Genomic DNA, 25,471 nt, shown 5'->3' on the forward strand with positions numbered 1-25,471 from the left:
CCAGGCGCAATGCACGCTGACACGCTCGCCAGCCGGGTTAAGCCGGCTTTGTGTCAAGAAGCAGTGCAGTTTAGCTGGTTTGTGTTTTGGAGGATGCACGGCTCCGTATGGGAGTTGTAGCTATGGAACAAGACTGTAACTACCAATTGGATATCACGAAATTGAGGAGAAAAAGGGGTAACAAGAAAAAATATGTGTGATTGGCCTGATTGAAACATGTCTTAATCCTGATGAATTTACTGTGTTATATGTGGCATCTCCTCCTGGTTACACTAGTGACCACATCCTCCGCACGTGTTGCTAACATTTATGATAGCAAATGTAACACTTTTTTTTTTGTCATGAAATCTATCGAGCCTACTCAATCACTTTTTATAGCTACAGGGCTCCTGGACTGTAAACAGAGTTCCTCACTGAGTTCCCTGAATTCCTATCGGACCTTATAGTCATGGCAGATAATATTCACATTTTTGGTGACTTTAATATTCACATGGAAAACTCCTAAGACCCACTCCAAAAGGCCTTCGGAGCCATCGTCGACTCAGTGGGTTTTTTCCAACATTTCTCCAGACCTACTCACTGCCACAGTCATACTCTGGACCTAGTTTTGTCCCATGGAATAAATATTGTGGATCGTAATGTTTTTTCCTTATAATCCTGAACTATCGAACCACCATTTTATTACATTTGCAATTGCAACAAATAATCTGCTTAGACCCCAACCAAGGATCATCAAAAATCGTGCTATGATATTTCAGACAACCCAAAGATTCCTAGATGCCCTTCCAGACTCCCTCCACCTACCCAAGGACGACAGATTACAAAAATAGGTTAACAACCTAATTGAGGAACTAAATGTAACCTTGTGTAATACCTTAGATGCAGTTGCACCTCTAAAAACAAGAAAACATTTATCACAAGAAACTAGCTCCCTGGTATACAGAAAATACGCAAGCTCTGAAGCAAGCTTCCAGAAAATTGGAAGGGAAATGGTGCTCCACCAAACTAGAAGTCTTCTGACTAGCTTGGAAAGACAGTACCGTGCAATATCGAAGAGCCCTCAATTGTCACGACTTCCACCGAGGTCGGTTCCTCTCCTTTTTCGGGCGGCGGTCGGCGTCACCGGTCTTCTAGCCATCGTCAATTCATTTTCATTTTCCATTTGTTTTGTCTTGTTTTCCTAAACACCTGGTTTTCATTTCTCTCATTATTTCTTGTGTATTTAACCCTCTGTTTCCCCCATTACATTACATTACATTACAGACCTCTACATGCTTTGTAAGTAGGAAAACCTGCAAAATCGACAGTGTCTCAAATACTTGTTCTCCCCACTGTATGTCTCCGAATACCTGCGTCAAGGATACATTCGGTTCTCCACTTCACCCACCTCCTCGACTTTCCTTTTTGTGAAGAAGAAGGAGGGAGGTCTGTGCCCGCGTATTTACTACCGAGGCCTAAATCAGATCACTGTGAGGTACAGTTACCCGCTACCTCTTATCGACACTGCGATTGAGTCAAAGCATGGGGCACGCTTCTTCACAAAACTAGATCTCAGGAGCGCTTACAACCTGGTGCATATCCGGGTGGGAGACGAGTGGAAGACAGCGTTCAATACCACCTCAGGGCATTATGAGTACCTCGTCATGCCTTACGGGTTGATGAATGCTCCATCAGTCTTCCAAGCCTTTGTAGACGAGATTTTCAGGGACCTGTAGTGGTGTATATTGATGACATTCTGATATACCCCGCTGCACGTGCCGAGCATGTGTCCCTGGTGCGCAGGGTGCTTGGTCGACTGTTGGAGTATGACCTGTACGTCAAGGCTGAGAAATGCCTGTTCTTCCAACAGTCCGTCTCCTTCCTAGGGTACCGCATTTCCACATCGGGGGTGGAGATGCAGAGTGACCGCATTTCAGCCGTGCGTAATTGGCCAACTCCCACCACGGTAAAGGATGTGCAGCGGTTTCTAGGGTTTGCCAATTACTACCGGAGGTTTATCTGGGGTTTTGGTCAGATAGCAGCTCCCATTACCTCACTGCTGAAGGGGGGACCGGTACGTTTGCAGTGGTCGGCTGAGGCGGACAGGGCTTTTGGTCACCTGAGGGCTCTGTTTACCTCGGCTCCCGTGCTGCCCATCTGGATCCCTCTTTGGCGTTCACAGTGGAGGTGGACATGTCCGAGGCTGGGATAGGAGCCGTGCTCTCTCTGCGCCTTCTTCTCGAGGAAGCTCAGCCCGACGGAGCGACACTACGACGTGGGGGACCGGGAGATGTTGGCTGTCGTAACGGCTTTGAAGGCGTGGAGACATTGGCTTGAGGGGGCTAAACACCCTTTACTCATCTGGACTGACCACCGCAATCGATTACATCCGGGCGGCAAGGAGACTGAACCCTCGACAGGCAAGGTGGGACATATTTTTCACCCGTTTCGTTTTCACCCTTTCGTATAGACCAGGTTCCCAGAACGCTAAGGCAGACGCACTGTCCCAGCTGTATGACACAGAGGAAAGGCCCATGAATCCCACCCCTATACTCCCGGCCTCCTGCCTGGTGGCACTGGTAGTGTGGGAGCTGGACACGGACAATGAGCAGGCGCTACGTGCAGAGCCCACTCTCCAGTGTCCTGCTGAGCATCTGTACGTTCCGTCTGCTGTCCATGACCGGTTGATCTTTAGGGTCCTCTGGTCATCCAGGCAGAGGTCGGACTGTGCGCTGTCTGAGTGGGAAGTACTCGTGGCCCACTTTAGCTAAGGACGTGAGGGTTTATGTTTCCACCTGCTCGGTGTACGCCCAGTGTTAGGCTCCTAGGCACCTACCCAGAGGTAAGCTACACCTCTTACCCATTCCACAACGGCTGTGGTCGCACCTGTCGGTGGATTTCCTTACTGATCTTTCTGCCTCATAGGGTAACACCATGATCCTGGTCGTTGTGGACTGTTTTTCTAAGTGCTGCCGTCTCCTCCCTCTGCCCGGTCTCCCTACGGCACTACAGACTGTGGAGGCCTTGTTTACACACATCTTCTGGCACTACGGGATGGTGTCTGATCACTCGGGGTCCCCAGTTCACTTCGAGGGTCTGGAGGGCGCTCATGGAACGTCTGGGGATCTCGATCAGCCTTACCTTGGGTTTTCACCCCGAGAGTAACGGGCAGTTGGAGAGAGTTAACCAGGATGTGGGTAGGTCTCTGAGGTCTTATTGCCAGGACCGGCCGGGGGAGTGAGCGGCGTTCGTGCCCTGGGCAGAGATGGCCCAGAACTCGCTCCGCCACTCCTCCACTAACCTTTTCCCCTTCCAGTGCGTACTGGGATATCAGCAGGTTCTGGCTCCTTGGCATCAGAGTCAGGCCGAGGCTCTTGTGGTGGACGACTGGTTCCGGCGCGCGGAGGAGACATGGGACGCCGCTCATGTTCTCTTTCAAATGCAGACCGTCACCGCAGTGAGGCCCCGGTGTTCGCAACGGGACCCTTCAATGCTGCGGGAGTTCCACCGTCTCCGTCCGGATCGCCCTGCACCTCGCCCTCCGGGTCGTCCCCGAGGACGGTGCTGTCACGACTTCCACTGAAGTCGGTTCCTCTCCTTGTTCGGGCGGTGTCACCGGTCTTCTAGCCATCGTCGATCCACTTTTCATTTTCCATTTGTTTTGTCTTGTTTTCCTACACACCTGGTTTTCATTCCCCTCATTATTTGTTGTGTATTTAACCCTCTGTTTCCCCCATGTCTTTGTGCGGAATTGTTTGTTGTAAGTGCTTGTGCACATGTTTACTGGTGCGCGATGGGTTTTTGCACCCATGTTTGTTATTCTTTATACCGTTGGTTTTACAATTAAACTGCTCTGGCTAATACCTAGTTCTGCTCTTCTGCGTCTGACTTCCCTGCCACCAGTTACACACCCCTTACATCGATGCTGCTTGATCATCCTATTTTTCCAACCTAATTGAGGAGAATAAGAACAACCCAAAATACATGTTTGATACTGTTGCAAAACTATCTAAAAAGCAACATTCCCCAAGAGAGGATGGCTTTCACTTCAGCAGCGATGAATTTATGAACTACTTTGACAAAAAGATCATGATCATTAGAAAGCAAATTACGGACTCCTCTTTGAATCTACATATTTCTCCAAAGCTCAGTTGTCCTGAGTCTGCACAACACTGCCAGGACCTAGGATCACTGGAGACACTCAAGAGGTTTAATCCTATATCTCTTGACACATTCATGAAAATAGTCATGGCCTCTAAACCTTCAAGCTGCATACTGGACCCTATTCCAACTAAACGAATGAAAGAGCTGCTTCCTGTGCTTGGCTCTCCTATGTCGAACATAAGAAACAGTTCCCTATCCACAGGATCCAATTCAAACTCACTAAAAGTGGCACTAATAAAGGCTCTCTTGAAAAAGCCAAACCTTGACCCAGAAAATGTAAAAAAAAACTATTGGCCTATATCGAATCTTCCATTCCTCGCAAAAATGTTAGAAAAAGCTGTTGCGCAACAACTCACTGGCTTCCTGAAGATATACGAAATGCTGGTTTTAGCCCCATTGAAGCACTGAGACTGCACTCGTGAAGGTGGTAAATTACCTTTTAATGGCGTTAGACCAAGGCTCTTCATATGTCCTCGTGCTCCTAGACCTTAGTGCTGCTTTTGACACCATCGATCACCACATTATTTTGGAGAGATTGGAAACCCTAATTGGTCTACACGGACAAGTTTTGGCCTGGTTTAGATCTTATCTGTCGGAAAGATATCAGTTTGTCTCTGTGGATGTTTTGTCCGCTGACAAATCAATTGTACGTTTCGGTGTTCCTCAAGGTTCCCTTTTAGGACCACTATTGTTTTCACTATATATTTGACCTCTTGGTGATGTCATTCGGAAATATAATGTTATCTTTCACTGCTATGCAGACGATACACAGCTGTACATTTCGATGAAACATGGTGGAGCCCCAAAATTGCCCTTCCTGGAAGCCTGTGTTTTAGACATAAGGAAGTGGGTGGCAGCAAATGTTTTACTTTTAAACTTAGACAAAACAGAGATGCTTGTTGTAGGTTCCAAGAAACAAAGAGATCTTATTTTGGCTCTGACAATTAATCTTGATGGTTGTACAGTTGTCTCAAATAAAACTGTCAAGGACCTCTGCGTTACTCTGGACCCTGATCTCTCTTTTGACGAACGAATCAAGAGTATATCATGGACAGCTTTTTCAATCTTCGTAACACTGTAAAAAGTGTTTCTGTATAGCACTTTGTGACATCGGCTGATGAAAAAGGGCTTTATAAATACATTTGACTGATTGATTGATTGATGCTGTGAAAACCTGCTACAGAGCACTCAGGACCTTAGACTGGGGCAAAGGTTCACCTTCCAACAGCACAATGACCATAAGTACTCAGCCAAGACAATGCAAGAGTGTCTTCGGGACAAGTCCCTGAATGTCTTTGAGTGGCCTGGCCTGGAAAAAAGTAACACCTATGTGAGGATGCTGTTCATTGACTACAGCTCAGCGTTCAACACCTTAGTGTTGGGGCCAAGCTTCCTGACAAGCTTCCTGACATCAAGGACCTAAGTACTAGGCGGTGTCAGAGAAAAGCCCCAAAAATTGTCAAAGATTTCAGTCACCCAGGTCATAGACTGTTCTCTCTGCTACCGCACGGCAAGCGGTACCGGAGCGCCAAGTCTAGTACCAAAAGGCTCATTAACATATTCTACCCCAAACTATAAGACTGCTGAACAACTTTGTTTTACATTAGTTAATTTAGTAAATATTTTGGGCTGCATTTTTGGTTAAGGGCTTGTAATTTAGCATTTCACGGTAAGGTCAACACCTGTTGTATTCAGCGCATGTGACAAATAAAAATCTATTTGATTAGATTGATGAGGGGAAAAAACAATTTAATCAATTTTAGAATAAGGCTGTAATGTAACAAAATGTTGAAAAGGTGAAAGGGTCTGAATACAATCCGAATGCACTGTATGAACTTTATTAAGTAAGATCCCCAAAAATTAACCAGACTCACTAAGACCCCAGATATGACTCACTAAGACCCTAGATTTGAACCAGATCTACTAAGACACAAGAATGGAACCAGACTCACGAAGACCCCATATTTGAACCAGACTGACTAAGAATCCAAATAGGAAATTGACTCACTAAGACACAATACATTAAAAGGACTCACTAAGACCCAAGATATGAACCAGACTCACTAAGACCTCAGATGTGACACCTGGACCCCAGAAATGACTCACTAAGATGCCATATACAGTGGGGCAAAAAGTATTTAGTCAGCCACCAATTATGCAAGTTCTCCCACTTAAAAAGATGAGAGAGGCCTGTAATTTTCATCATAGGTACACTTCAACTATGACAGACAAAATGAGAAAAAAAATCCAGAAAATCACATTGTAGGATTTTTAATAAATTTCTTTGCAAATTCAAATCAAATCAAATCAAATTTTATTTGTCACACACACATGGTTAGCAGATGTTAATGCGAGTGTAGCGAAATGCTTGTGCTTCTAGTTCCGACAATGCAGTAATAACCAACAAGTGATCTAACTAACAATTCCAAAACTACTGTCTTATACACAGTGTAAGGGGATAAAGAATATGTACATCAGGATATATGAATGAGTGATGGTACAGAGCAGCATAGGCAAGATACAGTAGATGGTATCGAGTAAAGTATATACATATGAGATGAGTATGTAAACAAAGTGGCATAGTTAAAGTGGCTAGTGATACATGTATTACATAAGGATACAGTCGATGATATAGAGTACAGTATATACGTATGCATATGAGATGAATAATGTAGGGTAAGTAACATTATATAAGGTAGCATTGTTTAAAGTGGCTAGTGATATATTTACATCATTTCCCATCAATTCCCATTATTAAAGAGCTGGAGTTGAGTCAGTGTCAGTGTCAGTGTGTTGGCAGCAGCCACTCAATGTTAGTGGTGGCTGTTTAACAGTCTGATGGCCTTGAGATAGAAGCTGTTTTTCAGTCTCTCGGTCCCAGCTTTGATGCACCTGTACTGACCTCGCCTTCTGGATGATAGCGGGGTGAACAGGCAGTGGCTCGGGTGGTTGATGTCCTTGATGATCTTTATGGCCTTCCTGTAACATCGGGTGGTGTAGGTGTCCTGGAGGGCAGGTAGTTTGCCCCCGGTGATGCGTTGTGCAGACCTCACTACCCTCTGGAGAGCCTTATGGTTGTGGGCGGAGCAGTTGCCGTACCAGGCGGTGATACAGCCCGCCAGGATGCTCTCGATTGTGCATCTGTAGAAGTTTGTGAGTGCTTTTGGTGACAAGCCGAATTTCTTCAGCCTCCTGAGGTTGAAGAGGCGCTGCTGCGCCTTCTTCACGATGCTGTCTGTGTGACAGCTGTTTCCTGAAGTCCACAATCATCTCCTTAGTTTTGTTGACGTTGAGTGTGAGGTTATTTTCCTGACACCACACTCCGAGGGCCCTCACCTCCTCCCTGTAGGCCGTCTCGTCGTTGTTGGTAATCAAGCCTACCACTGTTGTGTCGTCCGCAAACTTGATGATTGAGTTGGAGGCGTGCGTGGCCACGCAGTCGTGGGTGAACAGGGAGTACAGGAGAGGGCTCAGAACGCACCCTTGTGGGGCCCCAGTGTTGAGGATCAGCGGGGAGGAGATGTTGTTGCCTACCCTCACCACCTGGGGGCGCACCTTTGTCAATTATGGTGGAAAATAAGTATTTGGTCCCCTACAAACAAGCAAGATTTCTGGCTCTAACAGACCTGTACCTTCTTCTTTAAGAGGCTCCTCTGTCCTCCACTCGTTACCTGTATTAATGTTACCTGTTTGAACTTGTTATCAGTATAAAAGACACCTGTCCACAACCTCAAACAGTCACACTCCAAACTCCACTATGGCCAAGACCAAATAGCTGTCAAAGGACACCAGAAACAAAATTGTAGACCTGCACCAGGCTGGGAAGACTGAATCTGCAAGAGGTAAGCAGCTTGGTTTGAAGAAATCAACTGTGGGAGCAATTATTAGGAAATGGAAGACATACAAGACAACTGATAATCTCCCTCGATCTGGGGCTCCACGCAAGATCTCACCCCGTGGAGTCAAAATGATCACAAGAACGGTGAGCAAAAATCCCAGAACCACACGGAGGGACCTAGTGAATGACCTGCAGAGAGCTGGGACCAAAGTAACAAAGCCTACCATCAGTAACACACTACGCCGCCAGGGACTCAAATCCTGCAGTGCCAGACGTGTCCCCTTGCTTAAGCCAGTACATGTCCAGGCCCGTCTGAAGTTTGCTAGAGAGCATTTGGATGATCCAGAAGAAGCCAGTCTCCAGATCTCAACCCCATAGAAAATCTTTGGAGGGAGTTGAAAGTCCGTGTTGCCCAGCAACAGCCCCAAAACATCACTGCTCTACAGGAGATCTGCATGGAGGAATGGGCCAAAATACCAGCAACAGTGTGTGAAAACCTTGTGAAGACTTATAGAGATGACCTCTGTCATTGCCAACAAAGGGTATTTAACAAAGTATTGAGAAACTTTTGTTATTGACCAAATGCTTATTTTCCACCATAATTTGCAAATAAATCTCATCTTTTTAAGTGGGAGAACTTGCACAATTGGTGGCTGACTAAATACTTTTTTGCCCCACTGTATGAACCAGGCACATTAAAATTCCAGATATGAAAATGACTCACTGACCCCAGAAATGACTTACTAAGACCCCAGATAGGAACCAAACTCACAAAAATCCCAGATATGAACCAGACTCACTAAGATCCCAGATAGGAATCAGACTTACTAATACACCAGATATGATAGACTTGGACCACGGATACAAACCAGACTCACTAAAATCCCAGATATGAACCAGACTCACTAAGATCCCAGATATGAACCAGATTCACTAAGATCCCAAATATGAACCAGATTCACTAAGATCCACGATACGAACCAGACTCACTAAAACCTCAGATATGAATCAGACTCACTAAGACACCAGATGAACCAGACTCAGTTGTGTCATGCACAAAGTAGATGTCCTAACTGACTTGCCAAAAAATATGGTTTGTTAACAAGAAATGTGTGGAGTGGTTGAAAAATGTGTTTTAATGACTCCAACCTAATTGGATTTAAACGTCCAACTGCAACTGTATATTTCTCCATCTGGATTGGTTGAGAATAGGTGTTGGTAGTGTGTTGAGGAAGAGACTATATACTTTAGATAAATATATCTGGATGGGGTGAGAAAGGGTGATGGTAGTGTGGGTTGGTAGAGATATATACTTTATATACACTACCATTCTAAAGTTTGGGGTCACTTTGAAATGTCCTTGTTTTTGAAAGAAAAGCAATTTTTTTTGTCCTTTAAAATAACATAAAATTTATCAGAAATACAGTAAATTACTATTGTAGCTGGAAGCGGCTGATTTGTGATGGAATATCTACATAGGCGTAAAGAGGCCCATTATCAGCAACCATCACTCCTGTGTTCCAATTGCATGTTGTGTTATCTAATCCAAGTTTATCATTTTAAAAGGCTAATTGATCATTAAAAACCCTTTAGCACAGCTGAAAACTGTTGTGCTGATTAATGGAGCAAATAAACTGGCCTTCTTTAGACTAGTTGAGTATCTGGAGCATCAGCATTTGTGGGTTTGATTACAGGTTCAAAATGGCCAGAAACAAAGTACTTTATTCTGAAACTCGTCAGTCTATTCTTGTTCTGAGAAATGAAGGCTATTCCATGAGAGAAATTGTCAAGAAACTGAAGATCTTCTACAATGCTGTGTACTATACCCTTCACAGAATAGCGCAAACTGCCTCTAGCCAGAATAGAGAGAGGAGTGGGAGGCCCCGGTGCACAACTGAGCAAGAGGACAAGTACATTAGTGTCTAGTTTGAGAAACAGACGCCTCACAAGTCCTCAAATGTCAGCTTCATTAAATAGTTCCGGCAAGCCTCCCGGGTGGCGCAGTGGTCTAAGGCACAGCATCGCAGTGCTAGCTGTGCCACCAGAGATTCTGGGTTCGAGTGCAGCCTACCGCGACCGGGAGGCTCATGGGGCGACGCACAATTGGCCCAGCGTCGTCCGGGTTAAGGAGGGTTTGGCCAGCAGGGATATCCTTGTCTCATCGTGCACACAGCTACTCCTGTGGCGGGCCGGGCGCAGTGCACGCTGACCAGGTCGCTAGGTGTACAGTGTTTCCTCAGATTGGTGCGGCTGGCTTCCGGGTTGGATGTGCATTGTATCAAGAAGCAGTGCGGCTTGTTAGGGTTGTGTGTCGGAGGACGCATGGCTCTCGACCTTCGCCTCTCCTGAGTCCGTACAGGAGTTGCAGCGATGAGACAAGACAGTAACTACTACCAATTGGTCTGCCTACCCATGTGAGAGACGCAAACTCGGTCTCAACCTTTAAGTCTTTACTGAAGACTAATCTCTTCAGTGGGTCATATGATTGAGTGTAGTCTGGACCAGGAGTGTGAAGGTGAACGGAAAGGCTCTGGAGCAACGAACCACCCTTGCTGTCTCTGCCTGGCCGGTTCCCCTCTTTCCACTGGGATTCTCTGCATCTGACCCTATTACAGGGGCTGAGTCACTGGCATACTAGGGCGCTTTTATACCGTCCCTAGGAGGGGTGCGTCGGTTGAGTCACTGATGTGATCTTCCTGTCTGGGTTGGCGCCCCCCCTTGGGTTGTGCCGTGGCGGAGATCTTTGTGGGCTATACTCGGCCTTGTCTCAGGATGGTAAGTTGGTGGTTGAAGATATCCCTCTGGTGGTGTGGGGGCTGTGCTTTGGCAAAGTGGGTGGGTGTTAGGAAAATTATGATTAAATGACTGAACAAATAGTCTTATTTTAAATGAAACTGTAACTAAGTAAACTTATACTCTGTTTTATTAAATCTTATTAACAATATGAGTTCATAAGAAGGGATTGTGAGACACGGAAAAGGAGTAATTAAAGTTAATAATGAACACCATTCCAACTAGGAAGAAAGCAATGGTTTGTGGATTAAGTAAACAAATAAGGTAGTTAACCTATGGTTCAACCGACGAAACTGAGCTCTGGGGTGTTTTAGATAAGGCTGTGAGTGCATTCCTAGGTTTTCTGTTAATTAGAACTGTCAGCTAAGTGGTGATCGATAATGGTGAGGAGTTAAAAGTTAATTCAGCTGTGTTGTGTGTCCTGTGTATGTGCTAGTGGGTCAGAATGAACTCAGAATGAACTTTTTAAGTTCCCTTTGTCCCGGTCTGGAGGAGGAGATTCATTTTTTAAGCAGTTAAATGACCTCATGTTATTGTATATAAACTGCTGCTCGTGGTAACGTGGCAGCGCGCTCCGAGAATAAATTCTTTGACCTATTATTGATAAGACTGGTCTCCGTCTATTTTATGTAAACAAGAATCTTACAAATTCTCACAAAATAGATTAAGGGAATTCAACTAATGAAAACACATTGGTATAATTAAATTAAGGTAACAGTGGGGTTATATCCTTCCTGTTTGGCCCTGTCCGGGGGTGTCATCGGATGGGGCCACAGTGTCTCCTGACCCCTCCTGTCTCAGCCTCTAGTATTTATGCTGCAGTAGTTTATGTGTCGGGGGGCTAGGGTCAGTTTGTTATATCTGGAGTACTTCTCCTGTCCTATCCGGTGTCCTGTGTGAATTTAAGAATGCTCTCTCTAATTCTCGCTCTCTTTCTCTCTTTCTCTCTTTCTTTCTCTCTCTCGGAGGACCTGAGCCCTAGGACCATGCCCCAGGACTACCTGACATGATGACTCCTTGCTGTCCCCAGTCCACCTGGCCGTGCTGCTGCTCCAGTTTCAACTGTTCTGCCTGTAAATATTAATATTTGACCATGCTGGTCATTCATGAACATTTGAACATCTTGGCCATGTTCTGTTATAATCTCCACCTGGCACAGCCAGAAGAGGACTGGCCACCCCACATAGCCTGGTTCCTCTCTAGGTTTCTTCCTAGGTTTTGGCCTTTCTAGGGAGTTTTTCCTAGCCACAGTGCTTCTACACCTGCATTGCTTGGGGTTTTAGGCTGGGTTTCTGTACAGCACTTTGAGATTTCAGCTGATGTACGAAGGGCTATATAAATACATTTGATTTGATTTGATTTGACCAATTGGATGCCACAAAAAAAAAATTGTTCCCGCAAAACACCAGTCTCAGCATTAACGGTAAAGAGGTGACTCCAGGATGCTGGCCTTCTAGGCAGAGTTCCTCTGTCCAGTGTCTGTGTTGTTTTGCCCATCTTAATCTTTTATTTTTTTGGCCAGTCTGAGATAAGGCTTTTTCTTTCCAGCATCCCTCTTCACTGTGGACGTTGCGACTAGCGTCTCGTCATGACAACGGTTGGCGACGTGAATTTGGACCAATCCCTGGTTACGAAGCCCTACTCTGTAACAGGCTTTGTTTTTGTCCTGTCTCTGAAAACATCTGAATGACAGAAGAGAAGGAAAAACGTTTTACCTTATATTTCAGGACGTCTGATGACCATAAAACATGGGACTTTCCCATACTTGTTGACAATACATTATCACATCAATCTTACTCTGGTAGAGTGAGGAATACTCATGGTAAAAATAAAATCATTATGAACACACCGATTTCATGTGTTTCATAAAAAAGGCTGTGCCACAGATTTGAATGATCTTAGCACTGCACTTGCTTTATATTTGGGCTCATATCATCGAAATATCATAATATACATTTTTGTGATTTTTAGACATGGTTAAACAATTCCACATTCATGTTTTCAAATGATCTATTATGTATTTTGAAGTCCATATTATTGACCTTTAGTGAAAATTGATTTCATCACTGCTGCTTCAAAGTGTCCATTGCTTGTCGAGTCACCTAACACCCTACCATTGGTACCATTCTGTTGGGTCTATTGTATTGGTTCCATTCAATTGGTTCCATTGTATTGGTTCCATTGTATTGGTTCAATTGTATTGGTTCCATTCTATTGGTTCGTCACCTAACACCCTACCATTGGTACCATTCTGTTGGGTCTATTGAATTGGTTCCATTCTATTGGTTCGTCACCTAACACCCTACCATTGGTACCATTCTGTTGGGTCTATTGTATTGGTTCCATTCTATTGGTTCGTCACCTAACACCCTACCATTGGTACCATTCTGTTGGGTCTATTGAATTGGTTCCATTCTATTGGTTCGTCACCTAACACCCTACCATTGGTACCATTCTGTTGGGTCTATTGTATTGGTTCCATTGTATTGGTTCCATTGTATTGGTTCCATTGTACTGGTTCCATTGTATTGGTTCCATTGTATTGGTTCCATTCTATTGGTTCGTCACCTAACACCCTACCATTGGTACCATACTGTTGGGTCTATTGTATTGGTTCCATTCTATTGGTTCGTCACCTAACACCCTACCATTGGTACCATTCTGTTGGGTCTATTGAATTGGTTCCATTCTATTGGTTCGTCACCTAACACCCTACCATTGGTACCATTCTGTTGGGTCTATTGTATTAGTTCCATTGTATTGGTTCGTAACCTAACACCCTACCATTGGTACCATTCTGTTGGGTCTATTGTATTGGTTCCATTGCATTGGTTCCATTCTATTGGTTCGTCACCTAACACCCTACCATTGGTACCATTCTGTTGGGTCTATTGTATTGGTTCCATTCTATTGCTTCCAACTATTGGTTCCATCTATTGGTTCCATTGTATTGGTTCCATCTATTGCTTCCATTGTACTGGTTCCATTGTATTGGTTCCATTGTACTGGTTCCATCTATTGGTTCCATTGTATTGGTTCCATTGTATTCGTTCCATTGTACTGGTTCCATTTTATTGGTTCCATTGTATTGGTTCGTCACCTAACACCCTACCAATGGTTCCATTGTATGTGTACCATTGTATTAGGAAACTAAATCAAGAACCGCTTAGGTATTTGTCCCAGGTCTGTTTGACACTGATCTCAGGTTGTAGAGGAGAAAGGGGGCGAACCTGGTCTTCTGTTTGATCTCAGGGTGTAGGGGAGAAAGGGGGCGACCCTGGTCTTCTGTTTGATCGCAGGGTGTAGGGGAGAAAGGGGGAGACCCTGGTCCTCTGTTTGATCGCAGGGTATAGGGGAGAAAGGGGCGGCCCTGGTCTTCTGTTTGATCTCAGGGTGTAGGGGAGAAAGGGGCGACCCTGGTCTTCTGTTTGATCTCAGGGTGTAGGGGAGAAAGGGGGCGGCCCTGGTCTTCTGTTTGATCTCAGGGTGTAGGGGAGAAAGGGGGCGGCCCTGGTCTTCTGTTTGATCTCAGGGTGTAGGGGAGATAGGGGGCGACCCTGGTCTTCTGTTTGATCTCAGGGTGTAGGGGAGATAGGTGGCGAACCTGGTCTTCTGTTTGATTAAAAACTACAGTCATCAGCTTCTCTGTTCATTCTAGATTAATGTTGCTGTGAAAAAGTAACTATTCACACAGACTACAATGTGTCTGGTTTCAACATAGTGTGTGTATGGTTTGGTTTCTACATAGTGTGTATGGATGCATAGCTGTGTAGGCTACATAGTGTGTATGGATGCGTAGCTGTGTAGGCTACATAGTGTGTATGGATGCATAGCTGTGTAGACTACATAGTGTGTATGTTCCAGAACAGGTCATGTCCTCCAACTACACCTCCCACTCTGACATGGCCAGGACTTGGTTAAGGTCACCAAGTCTTCCCCCTCCACAGAGGTACAGTAATCCAATCCTAACCCTAACCCTAACATCCCGGTCTGCCAAGACCAGGACCCAGTCACAGTCGTTTAGTGTTCACCCTCCACAGAGGTACAGTAAATCCCCCTAACCCTAACCTCCCAGTCTGCCAAGGTCAAGACCCAATCACAGTCGTTCAGTGTTCACATAGTGTGTATGATGTGTAGCTGTGTAGGCTACATAGTGTGTATGGATGCGTAGCTGTGTAGGCTACATAGTGTGTATGGATGCGTAGATGCGTAGGCTACATAGTGTGTATGGATGCGTAGCTGTGTAGGCTACATAGTGTGTTTGGATGCGTAGCTGTGTAGGCTACATAGTGTGTATGGATGCGTAGCTGTGTAGACTACATAGTGTGTATGGATGCGTAGCTGTGTAGGCTACATAGTGTGTATGGATGCGTAGCTGTGTAGGCTACATAGTGTGTATGGATGCGTAGCTGTGTAGACTACAGAGTGTGTATGGATGCGTAGCTGTGTAGGCTACATAGTGTGTATGAATGCGTAGCTGCGTAGGCTACATAGTGTGCATGGTTTTTGTACCTGTCTGGTGAGTAGCAGTCTTCAGACAAGCGATGCCGGTCCATCCGACCTGAGCTAAAAGAAAACGGTCCCCCTCGCATGCCGTGGTCCAAACTCCGACTAAATGGGACATAGAAAAAGCTGTTTGAGTTGGGGTTGGGGTTAGGGTTGGGGTTGGGTTAGGGTTAGGGGTTAGGGTTAGGGTTGGGGTTGGGGTTAGGGTTAGGGTTGGGTTAGGGTTAGGGATTGGGGTTAGGTTTGGGTTAGGGTTAGGGTTTGGGTTGGATTACTGTACCTCTGTGGAGGGTGAACACTGAACGACTGTGATTGGGTCTTGACCTTGGCAGACTGGGAGGTTAGGGTCAGGGTTAGGATTGGTTTACTGTACCTCTGTGGAGGGGGAAGACTTGGCGACCTTGACCAGGTCCTGGCCATGTCAGAGTGGGAGGTGTAGTTGGAGGACATGACCTGTTCTGGAACAGACAGCGTGGAGCTCTGGAAGTCCCTGCCGTTGTGTCTGTAGTCTGGGAAGGAGAGGACAGACAGACAGGTTAGAGGAGGAAGTCTGGGGAGGAGAGGACAGACAGGTTAGAGGAGGAAGTCTGGGGAGGAGAGGACAGACAGGTTAGAGGAGGAAGTCTGGAGAGGAGAGGACAGACAGGTTGGGGGAGGAAGTCTGGGGAGGAGAGGACAGACAGGTTAGAGGAGGACGAGAGGGAGATAGGGAGTGGAGGGGGAGAGAAGGGAGTGGAGGGTAAGAAGGGGATAGGAGGGGAGAGAGAGGGAGTGGAGGGGGAGAAGGGGATAGGAGGGGGAGAGAGAGGGAGTGGAGGGTGAGAGAGAGAGTGTGCAGGTGGAGAGGGGGAGCGGAAGGGGGGAGAGAGGGAATGGAGAGGGGATAGGAGGGGGACAGGGGATATAATGGGTAGAGAGATTGAGTGGAGGATAAGAAGTGGAGAGAAGGTAGTGGAAGGGGAGAGAGAGGGAGGGAAGGTTGAGAGCGAGAGAGTGGAGGGCAGGGAGAGTGAGAGGGAATGTAGGCATTGAGAGAGGGTTTGAAGGGAGAGAGGGAGTGGAAGGGGAGAATGAGAGAGTGGAGAGGTAGAGAGCACTAGTGGGTAAGAGAGGGATTGAATGGGGGAGAAGAGAGTGGGGGATAGGGGAGAGATAAGGAGTTAAAGGGGGATAGGAGGGTGAGAGAAGGGTATTTGAGGGAAGAAGGCATAGGAGTGGGAAATAGAGTGAGTGGAGTAGGAGAGGGGGGTGGAGATTGGGAGAGAGAGTGTAGGACAGGAGAGGGAGAGAATGGAGTGGATGATAGGACTGGGAGAGAAGGGAGTGGAGGGGTAGTGAGAGGGAGTGGAGGATAGGATGGGGAGAGAAGGGAGTGGAGGGGTAGTGAGAGGGAGTGGAGGATAGGATGGGGAGAGAAGAGAAGGGAGTGGAGGATAGGACGGGGAGAGAAGGGAGTGGAGGATAGGACGGGGAGAGAAGCGAGTGGAGGGGTAGTGAGAGGGAGTGGAGTAAGAGAGGGGGGTGGAGATTGGAGAGAGAGAGTGTAGACAGGAGGGGGAGAGAAGGGAGTGGATGATAGGACTGGGAGAGAAGGGAGTGGAGGGGTAGTGAGAGGGAGTGGAGGATAGGACGGGGAGAGAAGGGAGTGGAGGAGTAGTGAGAGGGAGTGGAGGATAGGACGGGGAGAGAAGGGAGTGGAGGGGTAGTGAGAGGGAGTGGAGGATAGGATGGGGAGAGAAGGGAGTGGAGGGGTAGTGAGAGGGAGTGGAGGATAGGACAGGGAGAGAAGGGAGTGGAGGATAGGACAGGGAGAGAAGGGAGTGGATGATAGGACTGGGAGAGGGAGTGGAGGATAGGACGGGAAGAGAAGGGAGTGGAGGATAGGACTGGGAGAGAAGGGAGTGGAGGATAGGACGGGAAGAAAAAGGAGTGGAGGATAGGACGGGGAGAGAAGGGAGTGTAGGATAGGATGGGGAGAGAAGGGAGTGGAGGATAGGACGGGGAGAGAAGGCAGTGGAGGATAGGACTGGGAGAGAAGGGAGTGGAGGATAGGATGGGGAGAGAAGTGATTGGAGGGTAGTGAGAGGGAGTGGAGTAAGAGAGGGTGGTGGAGAGAGAGAGTGTAGGACAGGAGGGGGAGAGAAGGGAGTCGATGATAGGACTGGGAGAGAAGGGAGTGGAGGGGTAGTGAGAGGGAGTGGAGGATAGGACGGGGAGAGAAGGGAGTGGAGGGGTAGTGAGAGGGAGTGGAGGATAGGACGGGGAGAGAAGGGAGTGTAGGATAGGAAGGGTAGATAAGGGAGTGGAGGATAGGACGGGGAGAGAAGGGAGTGTAGGATAGGACGGGTAGATAAGGGAATGGAGGATAGGACGGGGAGAGAAGGGAGTAGACAGGTAGTGAGAGGGAGTGGAGGATAGGACAGGGAGAGAAGGGAGTGGAGGTTATGGAGAGGGGGAAAGTGGAGAGAGAGGGAGTGGAGGGGGAGAGAGAATGAGTGTAGGATAGGAGGGGGACAGAGGGGGAGTGGAGGAGGTGAGGAGATAGGAGGGGGAGAAAGAGGGAGTGGATGGGGAGAAATGGATAGGGGAGGAAGAGAGATTGAATGGAGGGTGAAAGGAGAAAGGAGGGGGAGAGAGAGGGAGTGGATGGAGAGATAGAGGGAGTGGAGGGGGAGAGAGAGGGAGGGAGTGGAGGGAGAGAGGGGAAAGCAGGGTGAGGGAGACAGGAGGGTAGTGGAGGGGGAGAGAAAGGGATTAGAGGGGGAGAGATGAATGGAGGGGGATACAGAGGGAATAGAGGGGGAGAGGGTCTGGAGGGTAAGATAGAGAGTAGAGGGGGAAAGAGGAGTGGAGGGGGAGGAGAAGGAGTGGAGGGGGTGAGGGGATAGAGGGATAGGAGGGGGAAAGGGGGTTAGGAGGGAGAGAAATACAGATTTGAGGGGGAAAGGTGATAGGAGGTGGAGAAAGAGGGAGAGGAGGAGGAAAGGGGGAATGGAGTGGTGGAGAGAGTGATTAGATGGGGAGAGAGGGAGTGGATGGGGACAGAGAGGGAGTGGTCGGGGCCTTAATCCACATCCACGTCTTCGGCGCCTGGGAAACAGTGGATTAACTGCCTTGCTCAAGGGCAGAACGACAGATTTGTATCTTGTCAGCTCAGGAATTCGATTGAGCAACCTTTCGGTTACTGGCCCAATGCTCCTACCCACCAGGCTAGGGAGGAAGAAGGGAAGAGAGATGGAGTGGAGGGGGAAAGGGGGAATGGAGTGTTAGAGAGAGTGATTCGATGGGGAAGAGAGGGAGTGGATGGGGACAGAGAGGGAGTGGAGATGGGAAAGAGGGAGTTGACGGGGAGAAAGAGGGATTGAAGAGGGAGAGAGTAGGAGTGGAGGGGTTGAAGGGGATAGGAGGGGGAGAGAGAGAGTAGAGGGAGACAGGGGATAGGAGGGGTAGAGAGGGGGAGTGGAAAGGGAGAGGAGGGATAGCGGCGGATAGGGTGGGAGAAAGGAGGGAGTGGAGGGTAGAGAGAGTTAGCGGAGGGGGAAAGAGAGGGAGTGGAGTTGGAGAGGGGAGGGGAAAGGAAGGCTAGAGAATGAGTGGAGGGGAAGAGGAGGGCTGTAGTGGGAGAGAGAGGGGAGAGAGGGGGAGAGAGGGGATAGGAGGGGGAGAGAGAGGGATTGGAGGGGATAGGAGGAGGAGAGAGTGGGAGTGGAGGTGCAGAGAACGTGAGTGGAGTTGGAGAGGGGGATTGGATTGGGGAGAGAGAGGGTGTTGACGGCAAAAACAGATTGAAGGGGTAGAGTGGGATAGGAGGGGGAGAGAGATAGGATAGGAAGGGGGAGAGAGAGGGGGAGTGGAGGGGGACATTGAGGGATAGGAGGGAGAAGAGAGGAATTGGAGGGGGAAATAGAGGGAGGGGAAAGAGGGAGTGGAGGGGGAGAGGGTGATACAGAGGGAAGAGTGGGAGGGGAGGGGAGAGAGGGAGTAGAAAGGGAGAGGGGATAGGAAGGGGATACAGAGGGAAGAGTGTGAGAGTGAGAGAGAGTGTGAGAGAGAGTGTGAGAGAGAGTGTGAGAGAGAGTGAGAGAGAGAGTGAGAGAGTGAGAGTGAGAGTGAGAGTGAGTGAGAGAGAGAGAGAGAGTGTGAGAGAGAGTGTGAGAGAGAGTGAGAGAGAGTGAGAGAGAGAGAGAGAGAGAGAGAGAGAGAGAGAGAGAGAGAGAGAGAGAGAGAGAGAGAGAGAGAGAGGAGCTTCCCCGGCTGTGTTTAAGACTGTCACTGTATTTCCATGAACCTTGAAATGTTAAATTATTTTGTCTTTTCATTGCTAGGAATGTACGCTACTATTCAAAGTTTGGGGTCACTTAGAAATGTCCTTGTGTTCCATGAAGACATGCATGAAATTAGTTGCAAAATGAATAGGAAATATAGTCAAGAAGTTGACAAGTTTATAATAATGATTTTTTATTTAAATCATAATTGTGTCCTTCAAACTTTGCTTTCATCAAAGAATCCTCCATTTGCCACAATTACAGCCTTGCAGACCTTTGGCTTTCTAGTTGTCAATTTGTTGAGGTAATCTGAAGAGATTTCACCCCATGCTTCCTGAAGCACCTTCCACAAGTTGGATTGGCTTGATGGGCACTTCTTCTTTCTTGGCAATTTCTCGCATGGAATAGCCTTAATTTCTCAGAACAAGAAAAGACTGACGAATTTCTGAAGAAAGTTCTTTGTTTCTGGCCATTTTGAACCTGTAATCGAATCCACAAATGCTGATGCTCCAGATACTCAACTAGTCTAAAGAAGGCCAGTTTATTTGCTCCATTAATCAGCACAACAGTTTTCAGCTGTGCTAACATAATTGCAAAAGGGTTTTCTAATGATCAATTAGCCTTTTAAAATGATAAACTTGGTTTAGATAACGCAACGTGCCATTGGAACACTGGAGTGATGTTTGCTGATAATGGGCCTCTGTACACCTATGTAGATATTCCATTCAAAACCTGCCATTTCCAGCAACAATAGTCATTTACAACATTAACAATGTCTACACTGTATTTCTGATCAATTTGATGTTATTTTAATGAACAAATGAGCTTTTCTTTCAAAAACAAGAACATTTCTAAGTGACCCAAAACTTTTGAATGGTAGTGTATGTGAAAGTGGTTGGGATATTTAGAATAGTATAGGAAACCAGGACTGATTGTGTCCAAGTAAAGAGACCTCTACATTATTATGATTTATGGAATTCTATGGATGCTGTTCTGTTGTTGTGTGTAGACAGTATGTATATATATGTGTAGAGGTATGTGTTCTAATTTCTGATAATAATAGTAATAACATGTTGACTGGGATATTGACATTTGATATAGATATAGAGTACATGGTTATGGCTAGGATTGGAACTCCATTAAACCTGTTTTGTCGTGGTTTTGTTACCTGCTATGACACCGATCCCGTCCTCGCAGTCAAAATCAGAGAACTCACTGTCAATAATTCTCTGGGACACTGGGAGGTAACGAGAGAAGAGCAAGAGAAAAAAGAGAAGATGAATGAAGAAGAATGTCTAGAGCTGCCTTGTCGTGACAGGATTCTGTTATCCTTTTTCACTAATCCATCACAGGTCAGAACAGGTCAATACGGGTCAGTACAATTCAATACAGGTCAGTACGGGTCAATACGGGTCAGTACAATTCAATGCGGGCGAGTACAGGTCAGTACGGGTCAATATAGGTCAGTGCAATTCAATACGGGTCAGTACAGGTCAGTATGGGTCAGTACAATTCAATACGGGTCAGTACAGTTCAGTACGAGTCAATACGGATCAGTAAGGGTCAGTTCAGGTCAATACTGGTCAATACCAGTCAGTATGAATAAGTATGGGTCAATACGGATCAGTAGTGGTCAATACGGCTCAGTACGGTTCAATATGGGTCATTAAGACTCAATACCGGACAAAACTGGGTCACAGGGACACAACACCTCATTGACACTGACTAAATGGCCCACAGAGAGCAAGAGAAAATGTGTCTCTGTCATCACGAAGCTCTGCTTCTTAACACAATACGGGTCAGTACGGGTCGATATGAGTCAGTATGGGTCTGTACAAATCAGTACATTAGTTGTTTTATTTGTTGACACGTTTTAGTCATTTAGCAGTTGCTCTTATCCAGAGCGCCTTACAGGAGCAAGTAGGGTTAAGTGCACATCGACAGATTTTTCAACTAGTCGGCTCAGGGATTTAAACAAGCAACCTTTCGGTTACTGGGCCAACTCTTAACCGCAAGGCTACCTGCTGCCCTCAATACGGGTTGGTTTGATTCAGTACGGGTCAGTATAAGTCACTACCGGTCAGTAGAGGTCAGTAAGAATCAATACAAAATAGTCAAACATCTTTTTTTTTATTACATTTTTTTTGTCATTTAGCAGACTTTCTTAACCAGAGTAACTGACAGAAGCAATGAGGGTTAAGTGCCTTGCCCAAGGGGACATTGACAGATTTTTCACCTAGTCGGCTCGGGGATTTGAACAAGCAATCTTTTGGTTATTGGTCTATCACTCTTAATCACTAGTCTACCTGCTGCCCTCAAGACTGGTCCGTTTGATTTAGTACGGGTCAGTATGGGTCAATACGTGCCAGTACGGGACAGTATGAGTAAGTACAGGTCAATACAGGTCAGTATGAATCAGTACAGGTCAATACGGGTCAGTACGGGTCAGTAAGGTTCAGTAAGGTTCAGTATGGGTCAGTACGGGTCCATACGGGTCAATACAGGTCAAATGGAATCAGTACGGGTCGGTACGGGACACTACTAGTCAGTATGGGTCAGTATTTGTCAGCACGGGTCAATACGGGTCAGTATGGGTCAGCACTGGTCAGTACAGGTTAATTTGGGTCAGTGTGCATCAGTACAGGGCAGTACGGGTCAATACTGGTCAATAAGGGTCAGTATGCATCACTACACGTCAATATGGGTCAATACAGTTCCATTTGAGCCAATACCGGGCAATACGTCAGCACGGGTCAATACGGGTCAGTATGGTTAAGTATGAGTCAATACAGTTAATGAGGTCACTACAGGTCAGTACTGGTCAGTGCGAATCAGTATGGGTCAGTATGGATAAATCCATCGAAGAGTCAATACTGATCAACACTTGTCAGTAGGAGTCAGTACGGGTCACTACGGGTCAATACTGGTCAGTACGGGTTAATTCCCAAACAATTTGAACTTCTACTTTTAAAAATACACCTCTCTAAAAACAAGTCTTTCATCGTTGTATCCTGCTATAGACCACTCTCTGCCCCCAGCTGTGCTCTGGATACCATATGTGAACTGATTGCCCCCCATGTATATTCAGAGTTCGTGATGCTAGGCGACCTAAACTGGAACATGCTTCACACCCCAGCCATCCTACAATCTAAGATTGATGCCCTCAATCTCACCCAAATTATCAATGAACCTACCAGGTACCACCCCAAAGCCGTAAACACGGGCACCCTCATAGATATCATCCTAACCAACTTGCCCTCTAAACACACCTCTGCTGTTTTCAACCAAGATCTCAGCGATTACTGCCTCATTGCCTTTATCTGTAATGGGTCAGCGGTCAAACGACCTCCACTCATCACTGTCAAACGCTCCCTGAAACACTTCAGCGAGCAGGCCTTTCTAATCGACCTGGCCGGGGTATCCTGCCTTCCTCACCATCTTAAATAATAAGCATGCCCCATTCAAATTTAGAACCAGGAACAGATATAGCCCTTGGTTCTCTCCAGACCTGACTGCCCTTAACCAACACAAAAACATCCTATGGTGTTCTGCATGAGCATCGAACAGCCCCCGTGATATGCAACTTTTCAGAGAAGCTTTTCAGAGAACAAATATACACAGGCAGTTAGAAAAGCCAAGGCTAGCTTTTTCAAGCAGAAATTTGCTTCCTGCAACACAAACTCAAAAAAGTACTGGGACACTGTAAAGTCCATGGAGAATAAGAACACCTCCTCCCAGCTGCCCACTGCACTGAGGATAGGAAACACTGTCACCACCGATAAATCCACTATAATTGAGAATTTCAATAAGCATTTTTCTATGGCTGGCCATGCTTTCCACCTGGCTACCTCTACCCCGGTATACAGCACTGCACCCCCCACAGCAACTCGCCCAAGCCTTCCCCATTTCTCCTTCTCCCCAATCCAGTCAGCTAATGTTCTGAAAGAGCTGCAAAATCTGAACCCCTACAAATCAGCCGGGCTAGACAATCTGGACCCTTTCTTTCTAAAATTATCTGCCGAAATTATTGCCACCCCTATTACTAGCCTGTTCAACCTCTCTTTCGAATCGTCTGAGATTTCCAAAGATTGGAAAGCAGCTGCGGTCATCCCCCTCTTCAAAGGGGGGGACACTCTTGACTCAAACTGCTACAGACCTATATCTATCCTACCCTGCCTTTCTAAGGTCTTCGAAAGCCAAGTCAACAAACAGATTACCGACCATTTCGAATCCTACCATACCTTCTCCGCTATGCAATCTGGTTTCAGAGCTGGTCATGGGTGCACCTCAGCCACGCTCAAGGTTCTAAACCATATCTTAACCACCATCGATAAGAAACAATACTGTGCAGCCGTATTCATTGACCTGGCCAAGGCTTTCGACTCTGTCAATCACCACATCCTCATCGGCAGACTCTATAGCCTTGGTTTCTCAAATGATTGCCTCACCTGGTTCACCAACTACTTCTCTGATAGAGTTCAGTGTGTCAAATCGGAAGGCCTGTTGTCCGGGCCTCTGGCAGTCTCTATGGGGGTGCCACATGGTTCAATTCTTGGACCGACTCTCTTCTCTGTATACATCAATGATGTCGCTCTTGCTGCTGGTGAGTCTCTGATCCACCTCTAAGCAGACGACACCATTCTGTATACTTCTGGCCTTTCTTTGGACACTGTGTTAACAACTCTCCAGGCGAGCTTCAATGCCATACAACTCTCCTTCCGTGGCCTCAAATTGCTCTTAAATGCAAGTAAAACTAAATGCATGCTCTTCAACTGATTGCTGTCTGCACCTGCCCGCCCGTCCAGCATCACTACTCGGTTCTGACTTAGAATATGTGGACAACTACAAATACCTTGGTGTCTGGTTAGACTATAAACTCTCCTTCCAGACTCACATCAAACATCTCCAATCCAAAGTTAAATCTAGAATTGGCTTCCTATTTCACAACTAAGCATCCTTCACTCATGCTGCCAAACATACCCTTGTAAAACTGACCATCCACCCATCCTACCGATCCTCGACTTCGGCGATGTCATTTACAACATAGCCTCCAATACCCTACTCAATAAATTGGATGCAGTCTATCACAGTGGCATCCGTTTTGTCACCAAAGCCCAATATACTACCCATCACTGCGACCTGTACGCTCTCGTTGGCTGGCCCTCGCTTCATACTTGTCGCCAAACCCACTGGCTCCAGGTTATCTACAAGACCCTGGTAAAGTCCCAGGTAAAGTCCCCCTTATCTCAGCTCGCTGGTCACTATAACAGCACCCACCTATAGCACGCTCTCCAGAAGGTATATCTATCTGGTCACCCCCAAAACCAATTCTTCCTTTGGCCACCTCTCTTTCCAGTTCTCTGCTGCCAATGATTGGAACGAACTACAAAAATCTCTGAAACTGGAAACACTTATCTCCCTCACTAGCTTTAAGAACCAGCTGTCAGAGCAGGTCACAGATTGCTGCACCTGTACATAGCCCATCTATAATTTAGCCCAAACAACTACCTCTCCCCCTACTGTATTTATTTATTTATTTATTTTGCTCCTTTGCATCCCATTATTTCTATCTCTAGCTTGCACATTCTTCCACTGCAAATCTACCATTCCAGTGTTTTACTTGCTATATTGTATTTACTTCACCACTATGGCCTTTTTTTCCCCTTTGCCTCCCACATCTCACCTCATTTGCTCACATTGTATATTTTTCTAATGTATTATTGACTGTATGTTTGTTTTACTCCATGTGTAACTCTGTGTTGTTGTATGTGTCGAACTGCTTTGCTTTATCTTGGCCAGGTCGCAATTGTAAATGAGAACTGGTTCTCAACTTGCCTACCTGGTTAAATAAAGGTGAAATAAATCAATTAAATTCAGGTCTGTATGGCTCAGTACGGGTCAGTGTGGGTCCATATTGGTGAATAAG

At 46.5% G+C, this 25,471-nt stretch overlaps 1 protein-coding gene across 1 annotated transcript in view; it reads right to left on the reverse strand.

Moving 5' to 3' along the window:
* Positions 1-25,471, reverse strand: part of LOC112229178 (regulating synaptic membrane exocytosis protein 2-like) — a 141,833-nt gene that overhangs the window by 52,192 nt on the left and 64,170 nt on the right. The window contains exons 8-10 of the mRNA XM_042303008.1: positions 20,714-20,782; positions 15,654-15,789; positions 15,287-15,385 (exon numbers count right to left, since the gene is read on the reverse strand). Of these exons, the coding sequence (XP_042158942.1) occupies positions 15,287-15,385; positions 15,654-15,789; positions 20,714-20,782 (304 nt within the window). The remainder of the gene's footprint in view (positions 1-15,286; positions 15,386-15,653; positions 15,790-20,713; positions 20,783-25,471) is intronic.

This window comes from Oncorhynchus tshawytscha, linkage group LG21, assembly GCF_018296145.1.
Source record: "Oncorhynchus tshawytscha isolate Ot180627B linkage group LG21, Otsh_v2.0, whole genome shotgun sequence".
NCBI classification, from domain to species: domain Eukaryota; kingdom Metazoa; phylum Chordata; class Actinopteri; order Salmoniformes; family Salmonidae; genus Oncorhynchus; species Oncorhynchus tshawytscha.